We start from the raw sequence: 19,640 nt of genomic DNA, 5'->3' as shown, positions 1-19,640 counted from the left end.
CCAGGAAGGTGAGGGACGTGGTGGAGATGGCCCAGGTGAACTTGAGGTTGGGGTGGAAGTTGTTGGTGAAATGGATGAACTGTTCGAGCTCCTCTTGGGAGCAAGAGGCGGTGCCGATACAGTCATCAATGTAACGGAGGAAGAGGTGGGCTTTGGGGCCTGTGTAAGATTCGGAAGAGGGACTGCTCCACATAACCTACAAAGAGGCAGGCATAGCTGGGGCCCATGCGGGTACCCATGGCCACCCCCTTTGTCTGTAGGAAGTGGGAGTGCGAAAGAGAAGTTGTTGAGGGTGAGGACGAGTTTGGCTAGGCAGATGAGAGTGTCGGTGGAGGGTGACTGGTCAGGCCTGCGGGACAGGAAGAAGCGGACGGCCTTGAGGCCATCTGCATGAGGAACACAGGTGTATATGGACTGGACGTCCATGGTGAAAATGAGGTGTTGGGGGCAAGGGAATTGGAGGTTCTGGAGGAGGTGGAGGCCGTGGGTGGTGTCATGGACGTAGGTGGGGAGTTCCTGGACCAAAGGGGAGAAAATAGCCGTTTTCCCACATTTCTCACCATTGCTCGTGTCTCTGAAAGATGAGGAAAATGCTGCCTATATTTTCCAGGCGACACGTGATCCAGTTAACTACCTAACCCTTGTGGCGTTAATAGCTGAAATGTTTTAGTATGGTGTTTACAAGGGAGAAAAAAAATGTTAGATAAGAGACCCCAGTTTCGGTTTGAGTTCAGAGAAGATGAATCAAATTTTCAGTTCAGGAAAATGCACTTGAACAGAAGGGTTTTGGTTTGTGTAGCCTCCAAGCTGGGACAGTATATATCAAAGTTGTCAAGTTGTAAGGATGGAGAAAAGTTCCTCCACCTGACTTTGAAAAAAGGTTGTAAAACTGCCTTAAGTATTTCAAAATGGAGATCTGAAAAGAGTTTAAGTAAAAAATTAAATTAAACTAAATCAAATTCTGATAGTAGTGATGGTATTTCATATTTTGGAGCATCTGTAAAACAATATTTTTGGCAAATATGTAAAAAAAAATCCTATTTATGTAAAGGTCTTTCTAAACTGACATATAATAAAGCCTTCAGAGATAGTAGGAACTGCAGATGCTGGGGAATCTGAGATAACGAGGTGTAGAGCTGGATGAACACAGCAGGCCAAGCACCATCAGAGGAGCAGGAAAGTTGATGTTTCGGGTCTAGACCCTTCTTCAGAAATGGGGGATGGTAAGGGGGGTCTAAAATAAATTGCGAGAGAGGGCGAGGCAGATAGCAGGTAGATAGAGGAGAAGATAGGTGGAGAGAAGATAGTCAGGTCAAAGAGGCAGGGATGGAGCCAGTAAAGGTGAGTGTAGGTCTGGAGTTAGGGAGGAGATAGGACAGGCCGGTCAAGGGGGACGGATTAAGGTTAGTAGGAAGGAGATGGGGGTAGGACTTGAGGTGGGAGGAGGGGATAGGTGAGAGAAAGAACAGGTTAGGGAGGTAGGGACATGCTGGGCTGGTTTTGGGATGTGGTAGGGGGAGAGGAGATATTGAAGCTTGTGAAATCCACATTGATACCATAGGACTGCAGGGTTCCCAAGTGGAATATGAGTTCCATTCCTGCAACCTTTGGGTGGCATCGTTGTGGCACTGCAGGAGGCCCAGGATGGACATGATGTCTGAGGAATGGGAGGAGGAGTTGAAATGGTTCGCGACTGGGAGGAGCAGTTGTTCAGTGCGAACAGACCGTTGGTGTTGGTACAAGTTTGGTGGATAAAAGGACCTGTTCCAGGGTGTAATATGATTTTCTGACTGATAAAAAGCCAACAGAAGGTCTCATTTAAAAGAAATGGAAATTCATATTTTGTTATGAAAGGCTGTTACTAAGCATTACCAGAAGAAAATGCACTCAAAACCATGAAAAAACATTTTCTATGCGATGGAGACCTTACCTCAGATTAACTGTCGTTCAATGACCCTTACATATATGCATCCTTTTACGTGCTGTTAGAAATTAGCTCAGATTCTTTAAAGGCAATAGGGGATGTTGTATTATGACGCAGATTCCAGACCAGACAGACCTATACCTTCAAAACATGATAACAAATATGACATTCCAATATAAAATTATCTGCTTTTTCGGTTCTCATTCTCTCTATAATGGAGTCAGTTGGTTTTGTACTGTCAGTAATGACAAATCTCATTTCAGTCTGTGATGTCACAGCTTTGTAAACAGTTATTATTGTAATTTAACTTCAAGCGATCTGACTGAGTAGACCCCCACTAACTGTGCAACATGTTATGAGGGATAATGTTTGCATTAAACCAGATGGTATAACCTTCACTTGCAAGAAAGGAATATTTGTGTCAAAGATTGCAGCACAATATGTTGGCCTGAATTAGTTTGCATTGATAAATCACTGACAATGTGTGTGAGATATTAATCACTTGTGTTTGCACTTGTGCTAACTGTAAGATTATTGGGTTGAACAGCATCTGATTCTTTGGGATTGATTCATCTTCAAAAGCTTGCAAATGGCATCCAAAATATGAACACTTTTGATGAGAAGATCACTGAACACCATTTTGGTAAATGCATTGTGTGAAGTCATATAGAGGCTGTGCAAAAAGAATTAAATGCAGGGTGAGGTTAGGGTGAATGTATGCAGGTAAGGTATGCATTGTGAGCATAGAGAATGTTGATAGCTGAGCAAAGGGTGGGATAAATTTTTGTGTTCATGGGCTGGGTGTATTACAGTAAGCAACTTTCAGCTGCTTTTTGATTATTTTCCATCTATCATGAGATCAAAAGTGGATATGTTTGCAAAAGATTGTAAAAATGCTCAAAATAGGTGTGGCACAGTGGCTCGGTGGTTAGCATTGCAGCCTCACAGAGCAGGGACCTAGATTCAATTCCAGCCTCAGACAACTGTCTGTGTGGAGTTTGCACATTCTCCCTGTGTCTGCGTGGGTTTCCTCCAGGTGTTCTGGTTTCCTCCCACAGTCCAAAGATGTGCAGACAAGGTGGATTGGCCATGCTAAACTGCCCGTTAGTGTTCAGGGGTGTGTGGGTTATAGGGGGATGGGTCTGGGTGGGATGGCCCAAGGGGCAGTCTGGACTTGTTGGGCCAAAGGGCCTGTTTCCACACTGCAGGAAATTAAATTAACAATTCTGTTGATGTTAAAGTGATACTTGTCCACAGGCATGAAGACCTGGATGTCATTCAGATTTAACTCATAAGAGGCAAGTAACATTGACTGACTCTCTAATTGTGTGATTTTTGAACAAAATAGACTGTATCTGCAAATACAAATTCACACCGTGTGTGTGAGAGAGGGAGAGAGAGAGATGAGTGCATGTGGAGATGGGGGAGAGAGAAAGAAAACGTATATATATGTGTGGGAACACTCTCTGATGAAGGGTCTAGGCCCGAAACGTCAGCTTTTGTGCTCCTGAGATGCTGCTTGGCCTGCTGTGTTCATCTAGCTTCACACTTTATTATCTTGGATTCTCCAGCATCTGCATTTCCCATTATCACTGATATATTCTTTCCAGCACTTGGCTCAGCGTTCAATGTCAGGATTGAACAAGTCAAGCTTCCCAAATAAAGAGACAAAGCCAGAAATGCTTCCCCCAACTCAAAGATAACTATTGTGAGTGAGTTTTCTTCAGGAGTATACAGTTTTCTCTTGTCGCTACTGAAACAACTACACATAGGCTAGTATCCCAACCAAGCCACCCTTTATTTATATGTGTGTAATACATGGATTCTGACCAACCAGCTCAGAGTGGGGAGACTCCTATTTGTATATTCATTTTTTTAAAAAATCATGTACAATACGCTGGCAATGACCAGCCAGCTCAGCATCGTTCTCCCCAGAACTGAGGGGATTCTCATGAGACTCCTACCTGTATCTGTAAACTCTCTGATTGGGCCAGGTTAAGAGCCCCAATTAGAAATCCCATACTAAAAGAGATCCACCTGAACAACCTCATTCCAATCACTACAGATTAGAGCCTGCGTTCTGAGAAAAATTCAGTGACATTATAACGATAGCACTACTTGCCTCTGGTTCTTGCTGCTGGTGAAATCTGGAAGTGCACGATGACATTGGACTTCCAGCCTGATATACTCCATTCCCATTCTGCAGTCTCTGCCTCCAAACTCAATAATCTAGAAAAAAAATCACAGCGGGTGCCTTCTTTAACGGCCCTCAAATGCACCACTCCAATACTTCAGTAGACAGTGTGTGAAACATTTTGTGAAACAGGATCTGCTATGAATTACTAAATTGTTTTATTTGATAAAGAGAAAATGAACACACAAAGTAATGGCCAACACAACTTGCATCATCCCACTCTTCCCAGAGTTTTGCCACAGGAGGTAAGATCGCACATTATTAAATCTTTCCAGCCATTGAGGATCACAGTGAGAATTGTTGGCTTATTAGCATATCAAATTATTCTCTGTGTCTTAGTGCTGCAGTCGAGAGCTTTGCTTTAAGCCTGTGCAAATAGGCTATGCTTTGAGACAGATCCCTCAGAAACAATTGATTCTTAAACTTCTTTTGTGACTGTAATTCCGTGCCCCTGTTTGCTGTGTAATTTCATGGAGTCTGAAGCCAATGCTGAAGCTTCCCAGGACAACTGTCTCCCTACTCATTGTGGTGCCACCTTTGTTGGATCTGAGCTGGCAGTGGGATAGGACATATTCAAGGACAGTGATGGCAGTGTCTCGGACATTGAAATAAACAAAGAACTGCAGATGCTGGAAATCTGAAACAAAAACAGAAATTGCTGGAGAAAGTCAATGGGTCTGTCAGTATCTGTGATGACAGAGCAGAGCTAAGGTTTCATGTCCAGTAACCGTTTTTCAGATCTGACCTGCTAGCTTTCTTCAGCAATTTCTGTCTTTTTTTAATCTAGGACAATGTTTGACATTGTTTCTAGAATTCTGTGAGTGTAATTATGTCAGTCTGTTGCTTGACCAGTTTGTTAGACAGCTCTCCCAATTCTGTTATTAGTAAGGAGTACTTTTCAGGGACCAAATATCCACATGGTGGTCAGAGGGGAGCCAAATAGGCGTGATCTATTTGGATTTCCAGAAGGCCTTTGACAAGGTGCCAAACAGGAGGCTGCTAAATAAGGTAATCATCCATGGTGATAGGAGCAAGGTGCTGGTATAGTTAGAGGATTAGGCTGGCTAGCCGAAAGCAAGGAGTAGGGATAAATGCGTCTTTTCACGAAGGCAACTGGAGACTAGTGGAGTTCCGCAGAGTTCAATGTTGATGCCACAATTATTCACCTTATACATTAATGATTTGTACAAAAGATCTGAGGACCTTGTTTCTAAGCTTGCAGATGACACAAAGATAGGGTGGCAGGACAGGCAATGTTTGGAAAGAGGAAGGCTACAAAAGGATTTTGACAGGCTAGAAGACTGGGCAAAGAAGTGGCAGATAGATTGCAATGTGGCAAAGCATGAGGTTATATTTTTGTAGGAAGAACAGAGGCATAGATTATTTTTTAAACAGAGAAAGGCTTTGGAAATTTGAAGCGCAAAGGGACTTAGGTGCCCTAGTTCAGGATTCCCTTAAAGTTAATGTGCAGGTTCAGTCGGAGGGTAAGAAGGCGTATGCATTGTTGGTGTTCCTTTCAAGAAGGCTAGAAAACAAGAAGTCACGTGACACCAGATTACAGCCCAACATTATTTGAAACCACAAGCTTTCAGAGTGCAGCCCCTTCATCAGGTGAAAGGAGAGAGAAGCACACACGGACATAGAATCTATAGGCAGAGAGATCAAAAGATCAATGGTGTGAGTGGATTGTTGAAGAATAAATCTCTGCAGGTAACCAAGAGTGTTAGACTGTGTGAGTAAAGTGTCAACAGCTAGATAACAAGTGAAGGGATGACCTGTAATCTAATTAAATGAGGCAGAGAGATAAATACAAAAAATTAAAAATACTGGAGGCAAACTAAGTGATTAGAGTAACATGATAAGTATAAGAGTGTCAATAAATTCTGAGTCTGTGTGCTCCTCTCTCTCACTTCACCCGACGAAGAGGCTGTACTCTGAAAGCTTGTGACTTTAAATAAATCTCTTGGGTTATAACCTGGTGTTCATGTGACATAGGAGACTAGTGAGCAAAATTAGGGCACATGGTATTGGGGGCAAAATACTGGCTTGGATTGAAAATTGGCTGGCTGACAGGAAGCAAAGGGTAGTGATAAACGGGTCCCTTTCAGAATGGCAGGCAGTGACCAGTGGGGTACCACAAGGTTCGGTGCTGGGACCGCAGCTATTTACAATATACATTAATGATATAGATGAAGGCATTAAAAGTAATGTTAGCAAGTTTGCTGATGACACAAAGCTGGGTGGCAGTGTTTAAATGTGAGGAAGATGTTATGAGAATACAGGGTGACTTGGACAGGCTAGCTGAGTGGACGGACGCATGGCAGATGCAGTTTAATGCGGATAAACGTGTGGTTATACACTTTGGTGGCAAGAACAGGAAGGCTGATTACTATCTAAATGAATTCAAGTTAGGTAAAGGGGAAGTTCAACGAGATCTGGGTGTTCTTGTACATCAGTCAATGAAAGCAAGCATGCAGGTACAGCAGGCAGTGAAGAAAGCTAATGGCATGCTGGCCTTCATAACAAGAGGAATTGAGTATAGGAGCAAAGAGGTCCTTCTGCAGCTGTACAGGGCTCTGTTGAGACTGCACTTGGAGTATTGTGTGCAGTTTTCGTCTCGAAATTTGAGGAAGGACATGCTGGCTATTGAGGGAGTGAAGCGTAGGTTCACGAGGTCAATTCCCAAAATGGCGGGACTATCATATGTTGAAAGATTGGAGCAACTGGGCTTGTATGCACTTGAGTTTAAGAGGATGAGAGGGGATCTGATTGAGACATATAAGATTATTAAGGGATTGGACACTCTGGAGTCAGGAAGCATGTTTCCGCTGATGGGTGAGTCCAGAACCAGAGGACACAGTTTAAAAATAAGGGGTAGGCCATTTAGAACAGAGTTGAGGAGAAACTTCTTCACCCAGTGAGTGGTGGATATATGGAATGCTCTGCCCCAGAAGGCAGTGGAGGCCAAGTCTCTGGATAGTCTCAAGAAAGACTTAGATAGAGCTCTTAAAGATAGTGGAATCAAGGGTTGTGGGGATAAGGCAAGAACAGGATACTGATTGTAGATGATCAGCCATGATCATAATGAATGGTGGCGCTGGCTCGAAGCGCCGAATGGCCTACACCTGCACCTATTGTCTATTGTCTATTGACTTCTGACTTTGTCTACTCCAGTCCAACACCGGCACCTCCATAATGTAGAAAACAAAAGCAGGAGTGTACTGTTGAGGCTGTTCAAGAATCTGGTCAGAACCAGATTTAGAATATTACAGTTTTGGACTCCATATCCAAAGAAAGATGCATTGGCATTGGAGGGGATCCACAGGAGGTTTACAAGATGAAGGGTTCGTAGTATGAGGAGCAGTTGAGGATTCTGGGTAAATACTTGCTGTAGTGCAGAAGGTTGAGTGGGGAATCTGATTGAAACTGACAGAATGCTGAGATACCTGAATAGACTGGCATGGAGAAGACGATTCCACCAGTAGGAGAGACTAGAACCTAAGGGCACAGCCTCAGAATGAAGGGACAACTCTATAGAATTGAGATTAGCGTGAATTTCTTCTGCCAGATGGTGGTGACTCTGTTATGATCAAATGGCAGAACCAGACTCAAATGGGCTGAATGGTCTAATTCTGCTTTTATATCTTATGTTCTGATGGTCTTATCATTTGACAGTGAGGCAGAAAAAGGTAACAAGTAATATATAGCAGATGCTAAGGCCGCACATTTCCCATGGAGCACTATAGCCCTCGAATTCCAGGTGATCAGATGTCATTATGACACAGCATCTTTTGCACGCATTTAGTAAAAGAGTAAAAGTAAAATGTCCGTTATTATATATTATCCAGATGTCAATTCAGATTTTTATCTAACGCTTCCTGGGTAAATTACTGGTACTATTGCACAACCGTCCACGACACAAGCCCAGAGTCAGAGACATTTGCTGAGGGCCATAGAAATTGGGGAATTGCACATTCAAATTTGAAACGTCCCTGAAAATTCCAATGTAGGTTAGCATATTAGGACTTTTGTAAGGTTTTGATATCTGTCAGCAGTCATAAATTTGGTCTCCAACAATGTAGAGATTGGAAGATTTGGCCTATTTTATGTTCTGAAGTTAGTTGACTGATTCTACACTGATTGATTACCTGGAGCCTTTGAGGGCTGTTAAGTGCTAGTCAGTCTAAAAGATATCTTTTGTTTTAATAAAAAAGCTGCTGAGACAGTAAACCTTTATTTAAAGAACTTAAGATCCAAATATGAAGTGGAGATGAAGAGGCTAGGGACAGATGAACCGGCTGTTACATATTGTGAATATATACTCGTATGTTAGAGCTAGGAATTAAAGTTATATATGAATTAAATTATTTGTTTTCACCTTACTTGAGCCTGAAGTGTGATTGTTCAAATAACAGAACTCAGAGTAACATAATAAGGTGGCTGTTTCTTTGTGTAAACAAGCATTTTGAACAAGATTTTCTGTTGATTTGAAACAAAAATTTCCCATGTCAATTTTGATGCAAGAACAAAATAAGCTACAATCCATGATGGATTCAAGACCTAACGGTACCACAGAACTATTTGAAAAATTGAATCGAAAATGCAGGTTGACTTTTGTGTTACCTAAAAGACACTTGTAGCAAAGTAGAATACATTTTTTCACTTCTGTGGACGGGAAGCAGAGGATTAAATTTATTTAACAGGTGGGAACCAGCCAAGGAGGACAGCAAAAATCAAAGATTCAGCATCCAATTCCAGCCAAAATTGATGCAATAGATACACCAGAATGAATTTGAATGCCTCAAGCTGGTGCAGGCAAAACAAAAAGTAACATTGCAAAACAACTTGAAAATGCAGCCAAATTTAAGGGTGAAGCCAAAGAGGTGATTTGATTTGCTGACATGGGGTTCCATATCCTGAAAGATAGAATGCACTAACTGGAAGGAAGAAGATCAAAGTATCATAGGTATAGACACTCTCAGGCACACAAAACAGTGAACATACAGATAAAAGTACTAAAGACACAGATAGCCCAACTTCAGTTAAACCAATAGGTATTTGGCAAGGTTGCTGTAGCGCAACTTAAACAAAAGCAGACATACCAAGCAGAGATAAAGGCAGGCAGGAGCTTTGGTTAACCATATGAATCCACAGATAGTAGCAAATACCCTTTGCATGGATCAATCTGCAGAGCTTGTTGAAAGGCCAATCATTAGGACAACAAGAATGGCAGGCAAATTACCAGAACTAGAGCGAACATAAATGGTGCAGGTTCTCTTCACTATAATGTAATAGCTCAAAAAGAAATAAAAAATTCAGCTGCATTTCACACAGTCAAAACACAAATGAATCTCACAGTCAGTGTAACACTTTTCGAATAATGTGGAGAAACATGCCTATCAATTTAGGTGCAGCAATGTCCAACAAATAGCAATGATAATGATAACCATGCAATCTAGTGATATTGACTGTGGGATGTACTGGTCAGGATACAAGGGAGAACATCACAACATCAACAGCATTCCAGCAATAGTGCAAAAGACAAGTGCTCCAAAACTTGCCGTGCCCCTAGCCAGCCTATTCTAGTACAGTTACAACAGTGGCATCTACCTGACAAAACAAGAAAAATGCACACGTGTAACCTGTACATAAAAAACAGGACAAATCCAATCCAGACAATTACCAAAGCAACAGTCTATTCTCAATCATCAATGAACTGATGGAAGTTGTCAACAGCAACTGCTATCAAGCAGCATGTGCACAGCAATAGCTTGCTCAGTGACTCCCAGTTTGGGTTCCACCAGGGCCACTCAGCACCTGATGCCATTTCAGCCTTGGTTCAAACGTGGACAAAACAGCTGATTTCTAGAAGCCCTCTCTGATGAAGGGTCTAGGCCCGAAACGTCAGCTTTTGTGCTCCTCAGATGCTGCTTGGCCTGCGTTGTTCATCCAGCTCCACACTTTGTTATCTTGAATTCTAGAAGCGATGGGTCAATGACAGTTCTTGACACCAAGGTTGCATTCATCCAAATGTGACATCAAGGAGCACTGGCAAAACTAGAAAATCAGGAGGAAAATTTACAATGGTTAGGATCATAGCAGGGACATGGGGCAATGGTCTTGGTTGCTAGTGATCAGTCACCTAGGCTCCAAGACATTTCTGAAGGAGTTTCCCTATATCTATAATAAGGCCAGGAACTGATTAGCGTTGGTGGAACCCAAACTGAGCATCAGAGAGCAGGTTGTTTCTAAGCAATGATGTTCCCTCCATCATAAGGTCAGAATCGAGACGTTTGCTGATGATTGCAATATGTTCAGCACCATTAGTGACTCCTCAGATACTGAAGCATTCCACGTTCAAATGCAACAAAATCTGGCCAATATCCAGGCATGGGCTGACAAGTGGCAAGTAACAGATGTGCCACACAAGTGCTAGGCAATGGTCATCTGTAAAAAGAGACAATCTATCTCCTGTCCCATGAAATTAATTCAATGGTGTTACCATCTCTGAATTCCCAAATATTAACATTCTAGAGTCTAGGAATACTGCTCAAATAACTCACCTCCTGAATCACAATCCTGTTCCCATCTACAAGGCACAAGTCAGGAGTGTGATGGAATACTCTACTTGCCTGGATGAGTGCAGCTCCAACAACACTCAAGAAGCTTGATACTATCCAGAAAAAAAGCAGATGTCTCGACTGGCACCACATCCATAAACATTTAGCCTCTTCACCACCAGCATCCAGAAACAGCAGTGTGTGCCATCTACAAGATGCACTGCAGAAATTTGCCAAAGATCCTGAGAAAGCACCTTCAAACCAATGGCCACTTCCATCGAGAAGGACAAGAGCAGTAGAGCACCACCAGCTTGGAGTTTCCCTCTAAGCCACTTATTATCCTGATTTGGAAATATATTTCCCTTCCTTCAGTGTTGCTAGGTCAAAATCCTGGAATTTCCTCCAAATTAAAATTGTGGGATTAGCTATAGCACATGGATGCAGTAGGTAAAGAAGGTAGCTCAACACCACTTCTCAAAGGTGATTACGGTTGGGCAATAAAATGTCAGTGATGCCAATATCCCATGAGTGAATAGGAAATTAATGGCTTTTCTTGTTGAATGCAATGGAACATCTTATATCGACTTGGGAAAACAGACTGGCCTTAGTATGGTTTGTATCTGAAAACCCATTCACTATTTATATTGTTTTACTGATTCTTTAATCGCCCACTCATCCTTGTACAGATTGAAAAATGACTTCCATCTCCAAATCAATTCAAATATTGTAATACCTCACACAGAGTGGTGGGCATGTGGAATGTGCTGCTGGCAGTGTAGTGGTGTCAGTTACTCGAGAGACTTTTAAGCGACTCTTGGATAGGCAAATGGAGGATAGTAAAATGTAGGATACACAGGGTAGATTGATCTTAGTAGGATCATTGGTCAGCACAACATCATGGGCTGAAGGGCCTGTACTGTGCTGTATTGTTCTATGTTCTAAACTGTAAGAAAATTCACCCACTATTATGTCCATAGAGACTAATACGTTTTAAAAAGACATCCAAATTTCCAGTAACAAGATTTTATTTTAAATTTTTCAAAATGTAACAAATGGATAATAAGACACAATTGAATAAACATGTTTCTTTTTGTTCCCCTTTTGTTGATATCACCCTCATACTTCCAAGAGAATTCAAGTTATTTAACAAACAGTCCACAATTGCACATAGCTTACGATAGATTTTTTTAAATTTTTCCAGCCAGTAATTTCTAATGACAAAGCTGACTTTTGCTGTGGAGGTTACGTTGTAGATTACTTCCCTCAATCCCAAGCTAACAAATCCTATAGCCTCCCAGATATCACATACAAGCTATGATTACATTTTGCATGGCCAACAATAGCATCAGCAATGGTCCCTGCTTCACCTCTTGGAATAACTACTTATCACATGGCTTTGGCCCTTTGAAAGGTTGCTGACAATCCCACAAAAGGCTATCTTTCTGTGATATATATGGATTTGTAGAGAAGCCTGTAACCCAATCTCAAAATGCATTCCTCTGCCCACTTCTCCACGGCAACCAGAACTACACTGAACTTGAATTTGGACAGAATTGCTAATTAGCTATTTTTGATCCCCTGCTCCTTTTCAATTTGGAAATGGAAAGACATATTATAGCACCACTGTTTATAACTCGATACCATTAATAACTTTCTACAACTTTTAAGAAATCCTATTTCTCTTCATTTGGAACTCAGGGACTGTGATTATTGTCTCCAATTATAAGTATTTTGCACCTTCTTCCCAATTAATATTCCCCTTTGTGAACTCTTATCAAGTTACTCATGGCTATTGTCAGGTAGACTCCAGAAGAATGCACATGACTCCTTTATTTTTCTCCAAACTTAAAACTACAGTCCCAATGCATAACAATCCTACATTATACCAAAAACATGTAATGTTAAAGATGACTTTAGCTTGGAAGTAGAATAAAATATTTAAGCATGTGAACTGACTGCTATGTCTAATGATTGTGTGAAAATAAACCAGCTGACATATCCCTATATGACAGTCCCCGCATTCAGGAAATAAACGTTTGGGTATTTGAGCTCTTATTCTTGTTCATCTTTTCTCTAATTTTCTTGTACAAATATGTTCAAGAATCCTTTCACATTTTGCATTTTGTTGCAGTCAAAGTCCACCAGCAGCTTCTTCATCCCGGACTTAAAAGGAATAAAATCACAATTCACTTTTGCTGTACCATTGGGTGGTACATTTGAACACCTAAAGTGAAGAAATAAAGAAAAAAAACATTAGAATTCTCAGACAAAGATTTTAAGCTGAGTTTTTCTATATACAGTGTGATGAATGGTATATTTACACAAAATACATTAAACTTTCAGAATAGTGCTATGTAGGTATTGGTTAATTTTGGAAAAATTTTGAAAAGAGTATAGGAGTTAAGAGGCCATGTTAAGATTTACAAGACATTGATGAGGTTTCTTCTGGAGTACTGTGTCCAATTCTGGTCACCCAATTGTAGGAAGGATATTATTAAACTGGAGAAGGTTCAGAAGAGATTTGCCGTGTCCTTGCCAGGTACGGAATGTTTGAGTTATAAAGAATTGCTAGATAGGCTGGGATTTTTTTCACTGGGGCATAGAAGGTTGAGGGGGTGACCTTACAGAAGTTTATAAAATTATGCAGGGCACAGCTAAGGTTAATGGTAGGTGCCTTTTCCCTAAGATGGGGGATTTCAAGATGAGAGGGTACATTTTTAAGGTGAGAGAAGAGTCATTTAAAAAAAGACATGAGAGGCAATTTTTTTAAAACAGGGGATGGTTTACATCTGTAATGAACTTCTTGAAAATGTGACGGATGTGGGCACAATTACAATGTTTAAGAGACATTTGAATAAGTATATGAATAGGAAGGGTTTAGATGGATATGGACAGGCACAGGCAGGTGGGACATATTTATTTTGGGATTATGTTCAGCATGAACTCTTTCGGCTGAAGGGTCCGTTTCCATGCTATATGACTGTATGACTCTATAACTAGGTTAAACAGTCTAGTTGGAAAAATGACCTAGTTTAGTATGTGTCAGATAGTTTGTGACTGTAAACATTAAATACGTTTATACTTAGGTAATTTTATAATAGGTAGAGGAAACATTGAAAGCGATTAGCTTATTTTTCGTTAAGGGTAGTTATGAAACCCATAGAATGACAGACTTTAGGGATGCTTAGAGAAAACGTGAAGCAGAAGCAAAGTTTTTTTCCCCCTGGAAAGGAGGAAAGTGCAGTTCAGGGAGGACAGTCATCTCGGTAGAAATGTTTAGTTTGTGAAATGAGATCAGGAGGGTTTGGATGGAAATGATTAGCTTTTAAGGAAATTTTCAGTTTTGTGGGCATTCACATATGAAGATTCCACAGTTCACAGAAACTGAGGGGAACCACTTAAATGGAACTTTAATATTTTACATATGGGGTGGCCTCTCTGGTTTTGAATCTCTGGAAAGCCTCAGTGTTGGAAAATGGATTAAAATACTTGTTTAAAAATTTTCTAACCTGTCTTCCACAGCTAAACAGCTTATTTTCCTTGTGTTTTTGAATCTTGTTTAATAAACCTTTGATCTGGTGTTGAAGAAACTCTGTATGATCATGTGACTACTTTTCAGTGAATGACCACCATGTCGACAAAAATAAAAATGCTTCACTTATCAAGCCAGAGAACATTCTAGGTTTAGACTTGCCCGGTAGTATGATCAAATGGGATCTTAACAGTGTTTTGCTGAGTGAGGTTCTTGGTGCCCAGTTTGCCATGGATCAACGTGGCATTTCTCACGTATTACTTTGCTCTTCACCTCATCAACTATGCTGCTCGGCCCTATGACAGCTTCATATGAAATCAAGTGACAGGACAGGTAGAAGCACTCACTGCTGTCAGGATTTTCTAGGCTTTACAACACTGCGATAGTATGTAAAGTCCAGGTGCACACAACTTCAGATGCTGCCTGCAGTGAACTGCCCCTCACACTGTGGCATTCTAATGTCTTTCCAGAATATATGACCCCAAGTGGTATTTCACTCAATCATTTTTGGGCAGTTATATATTATTCAATTCCCTAAATTAAGCAAGTATCCCACAGTCAAAAACTTTGCGTTTAGTGTTCCCACCGAACTGAAACAGCAGAGAAGAAGGAAAAGCATGGTGATTGATTGGATTCCCTACAGTGTGGAAACAGGCCCTTTGTCCACACCGCCCCTTGGAGCATCCCACCCAGACCCAGCCCCCAATAACCCACACACCCACTGAACACTGCGGGAAATTTAGCATGGCCGATCCACCAAGCCTGCACAGCTTTGGACTGTGGGAGGAAACCGAAGCACCTGGAGGGAACCCTATGCAGGCACAGGGAGAATGTGCAAACTCCGCACAGACAGTTACCCGAGGCTGGAATCGAACCCGGGTCCCTGGTGCTTTGGGGCTCCAGTGCGAACCACTGAGCCACCATTGCTGATATTTCTTTTATTAATAAAGAAAATTTACTGAAAACCTTAGCTGATATTTCCAAGTCGATAAAACAAAGAGGAATTTGACAATACCAATTCCCTTTGAAAATCGTTTGTTTGGGATTCAAACTCATGTCAGAATTCCAAAAGATATGGTCCAACACTGCCCCCATCAGGATCTACACTGGCAGTGCAACAACAGTCTTCCAAGGGTAAGATAACAACATGTAGAGCTGGATGAACACAGCAAGCCAAACAGCGTCAGTGGAGCAGGAAAGCTGACGTTTCAGGCCTAGAGATAATGGGAACTGCAGATGCTGGAGAATTCCAAGATAATAAAATGTGAGGCTGGATGAACACAGCAGGCCAAGCAGCATCTCAGGAGCACAAAAGCTGACGTTTCGGGCCTAGACCCTTCATCAGAGAGCTCACGTTTCGGGCCTAGACCCAGAGGAAGGGTCTAGGCTCAAAACATCAGCCTTCCTGCTCCTCTGATGCTGCTTGGCCTGCTGTGTTCATCCTGCTCTACACCCTGTTATCTTAGTTACACGTGGCAGATTCTTGCTGTCCGTTAGGGATTTAATTCCGTCTAGTCTTCCTAAGATCAGGGTATTTCTTCCTCATTTATATGATGGGGGCATCTCTGGATATGTCAACATTTATTGCTCATTGTCCAGAGGGCAGTTAAGAGTTAACCACATTGCTTTGAGTCTGGAGTCGCATGTAGCCCAGAATTCCCTCCCTAATGGACATAGAGAGCCAGATAAGTGTTTCCGACAATTGACAACAGTTTCATGGTCATCATTAGACCCTTAATTCTAGATTATTTATTCAATTCTAATCCATGGCTGGATTTGAACCCAGGTACCAGAATATTATCTGAGTTTCTGGATTAATTGTCTCACAGCAATATCACTAGGCCATTGCCTCTCTGAGGCTGACTCGGACAATCTCAGATTTTGGTCAGGTCTCCGCTCATGTTCCCTCTAATTATTTTTGCTGCTGCATGGAATCTCCAAGGTTCAGATGTTACAGTGAATTCCACAATCTGAAGTCAGAGTGCTCGCACGCCAGTTGACCATGACCAAGGTATGTGCAGACCCTCCGAGAAGTTGAATAGTGACACAGTTAAAAGGAGCATTAGTCTTAGGTACCTTCATTAAATTCTGTCCTGTCAAAAAAAGGACAGCAGTCTCCAACAGCACTGAAAGTAATCCTGCTGCACCTTTTAAATGTGCTGGATGTAACAGGTTTTGTTATTTGTGGCTAAATGAGACAATGAGGGCACTGAAAACACAGTATTATTATGGCTCTGATGAAGGGTCTAGGCCCGAAACATCAGCTTTTGTGCTTCTAAGATGCTGCTTGGCCTGCTGTGTTCATCCAGCTCCACACATTGTTATCTCGGATTCTCCAGCATCTGCCGTTCCCATTATCTCTGATCATAATTATTATGACTAATGTTATTACAAACTAGTCCCAAATAAAATTTATGGTGGCACAAGTGGTAAGTGGTGCAGCCTTGGGAAGATCTGAGGAAACCCATGTAAAAGGTTTGCAAGATTCCATACATCTCGTGCTATAATTCCATGGCACACTGATTTGGAGAAAAGAATGGGACCAAAATAAGGCAGATTCCAAATAAATTTCGAAAATTTTGTTTTCTCAAATACTGGCTGAACAACCAAAATTGGCATCTAGGCAGAAAGGCCATCCTCTTGCACACTACCTCATCTCCATTTTACAGGAGCAACTCCCCCAAGTTTGATGCTGATGTCTTAATTTTTGCCAATGAAGAAACATCCTCTCCACAACAAACCCTTCAGTACCTCTCAAGATGTATGTGTTTCAATCAAATTGCTTCTTCAACTTGTAAGCTCCAGCAGACAAAAGGTCACCTGTACAACCTTTCAGCTTAGGACTAAATGCCTAGTCCAGGTATTAGTCCGGTAAAACCCTTTCTGAACTGTTTCCAACATATTTACATCCTTCCTTCAATAAAGGAAAATTATCAGGTCAAATAAAATGTCATCAAAAGCCAGACACTGAAGATACATTTTAAAGGATTCTTTACTTACGGTACTAGCAGCTCATCCTTAATCAGACCTGCTCCTTCAAGAGTCATGACACAGTTCTTCAGAGTATCAGGGATGGTGTTCTGAAAGCTGATCTCTAGGTACACAGCTTTATTCACCATAACGGAGGTACTCAACACCTAATGAAATAAATCAAATTTAAATACACTGAAACTATCTTTCATTCACTTTGAACAAGCAAGATTAATAATTACATGGCCTTTTACATACATCTCATCTGTGACATAATACTTGGAATTAAACAGAAGTCTTCCCTACCTATAAATGCTGTGTTACACAATGTGGATTTATATTCAGATATTTTCCAAAGTATAACATAACATGCTGGCAAAGGTCAACTAGCAATTCACAAGAAGAAAATATAGTTGTCCCTCCTACATTGACCATTCAAGGCCATTAGTGTCTTTTCAGGCAACTTGTCTGTGAAGGCAGCCATCCTTGGCATTGGCAGTTAAGGCCTTCAGGGATGAACAGATGCGTAACAGGTGAGTGGCCCAGCCCTACAGAATCTAGTTAGCATACTGTGCTTTGCTTTTCAGCATTTCTACTACTAAATACATGTTGTGAATGCTGATCAGGAGCGAGAACAGTAGGAATGGGGGAAGGATGTTCAGTCCCTCAGATCTGTTCTGCTATTTAACTAGTTTAAGGTTGGTCTGCACTTCAACTCCGTTTTCCCAGCTTTGCTTCCTGTTTATTTGCTAAGGGTTTCAAGCAACAAACTATTTCAGTTCTGGCATATACTATTCCCTTCATCTCCATAGCCTTTTGGGAGCTTTGCAAATTTCTACGACTCTGAGAGAAAAAAAAATGTCTAAAATTGCTCATTGTTGGTTTTTTGGGGGTTGTGCATGTTAAGCACAGATTAATCCCATAATAAACAATGAGAAATTGTGCAATGTATGTTAGTGATGAGCTATATATTTTGTATGGCAAATATTTTGGCTAGCTTCAAACACAGTATCCAGTTCTTCATCTAGTTCCACTCCTTAGCTCAACAACTGTTGAAATACTTATTTGTTACCGATGGGATTTACTATTCTAATGCAGTACTGCCTGCTGTAAACACATACAAGTTCTGTTTATTACACCTTGCTTCCTTATTCACATCAAGCCTCACAATCCTTCTGTTCACTGAACGACATTGGCTTCTGGTCAAGCAACACTCTAATTTTAAAATTCTCAGACCTGTTTTCAAAACCTTCATGTATCTTTCTAATCCATCCGACAATGGCACCCATCTAATTTTGAACACTTCAATATCTCCAATTGTAATTGCACCACGACTGGCAGCTATGCCTTTGGATCCCAAGGCCATACACTCTGAAGTTGCATCCCTAACATGCTTTGTCTTTCTATTGCTGCTTTATTTAGAATGGTCCTCATAATCTCCCTCTTTGATCGAGCTTTTAGACACCCTGTCATGTATCGTTAATACTGTTCCCATGTCTTAAAATATCAAATTTTGTTTTTAATTCTGTGAATTAAGTTTGGTCATTTTATGATGTTAAATGCTCTAGTAATTGTAATGTAAGGTCTGAAATGATGTCACAGGGTTGATTCCCGTTGGGCATAAATAGTAGAGTATGGGTGGAGTTGTTTCAATAGAGATTGAAGATATAGAAAATTTGAAGAGAGAGCACATGTAGCAAACAGTCTTAATGATGTAACTATAACATTAAAGCCTGGTATATCTTGAGCTCACACTTTTAATTGTATTTAGTATTAATATGCAAAAAATGGAGTTCCTAAAAAGCATAAGTCAAAGACAATTCTTGTCTTTGTCTCCCTCTTAAGCAGTCTGTATTGAACAAGAACCCAACTCATGAGCTTAGGCACAAGCCCTCATGACAGAAGAACACATACAAGTTGCTGTTCCTGTTTTGCAAACTTGAGTAATGATCTGTTATCATAATGCTCACCACTGTGACTAAATCCACAAAAGTAAACTCTGCCCTTATGTAATAGGTAAAAAGAGAAATTGAACTCTGAATAAATGTTCCTCAGTCAATGTTGGATTCCATGGTGGAGATTCAATGAGCTGGAACCATTCTTTACCATTACCTTAATGTTTAGGGAAGGGTTGATCAGAGAAATGTCTTTTATTGCAGATGCGCTGGTCTTTGACTTTACATCAGTTACTATAGACATCAGCTTCATCGTGTTGTACATGTCAGGGAATGAACCATATTCTTTGAAATCTATTTTCAAAGGGATTTCCAAATCTTAAAGTAGGATACAAGGAAAAAAAAGTATAAAATTGAGGTGTTTAAACTTTGAAGAATTAAATCACAGTACATGAATAAAAATGGTACTTTACTAAAAATATGGATTAACATTATAAAAGACCCTACCCAAATCAAATCTCTTTGCTGACATTGCTGGTGAATATGGGAACTCATTGCAAGGAGA

The 19,640-nt window shown here is 40.9% G+C and overlaps 1 protein-coding gene across 1 annotated transcript in view; it reads right to left on the bottom strand.

Annotated features, from left to right (window-relative positions):
• Positions 1 to 11,685: 11,685 nt before the first annotated feature.
• Positions 11,686 to 19,640, bottom strand: part of LOC125461437 (protein-glutamine gamma-glutamyltransferase 2-like) — a 44,024-nt gene continuing 36,069 nt past the window's right edge. The window contains exons 11-13 of the mRNA XM_048550219.2: positions 19,293 to 19,453; positions 17,211 to 17,347; positions 11,686 to 12,902 (exon numbers count right to left, since the gene is read on the bottom strand). Coding sequence (XP_048406176.1) covers positions 12,752 to 12,902; positions 17,211 to 17,347; positions 19,293 to 19,453 — 449 coding nt within the window. The 3' untranslated portion in view covers positions 11,686 to 12,751. The remainder of the gene's footprint in view (positions 12,903 to 17,210; positions 17,348 to 19,292; positions 19,454 to 19,640) is intronic.

The sequence above is a fragment of the Stegostoma tigrinum genome, chromosome 19 (assembly GCF_030684315.1).
Source record: "Stegostoma tigrinum isolate sSteTig4 chromosome 19, sSteTig4.hap1, whole genome shotgun sequence".
Lineage (NCBI taxonomy): Eukaryota > Metazoa > Chordata > Chondrichthyes > Orectolobiformes > Stegostomatidae > Stegostoma > Stegostoma tigrinum.
Note: the sequence above shows the minus strand (reverse complement) of the source record. Positions and strands in the feature narration are given on the sequence as shown.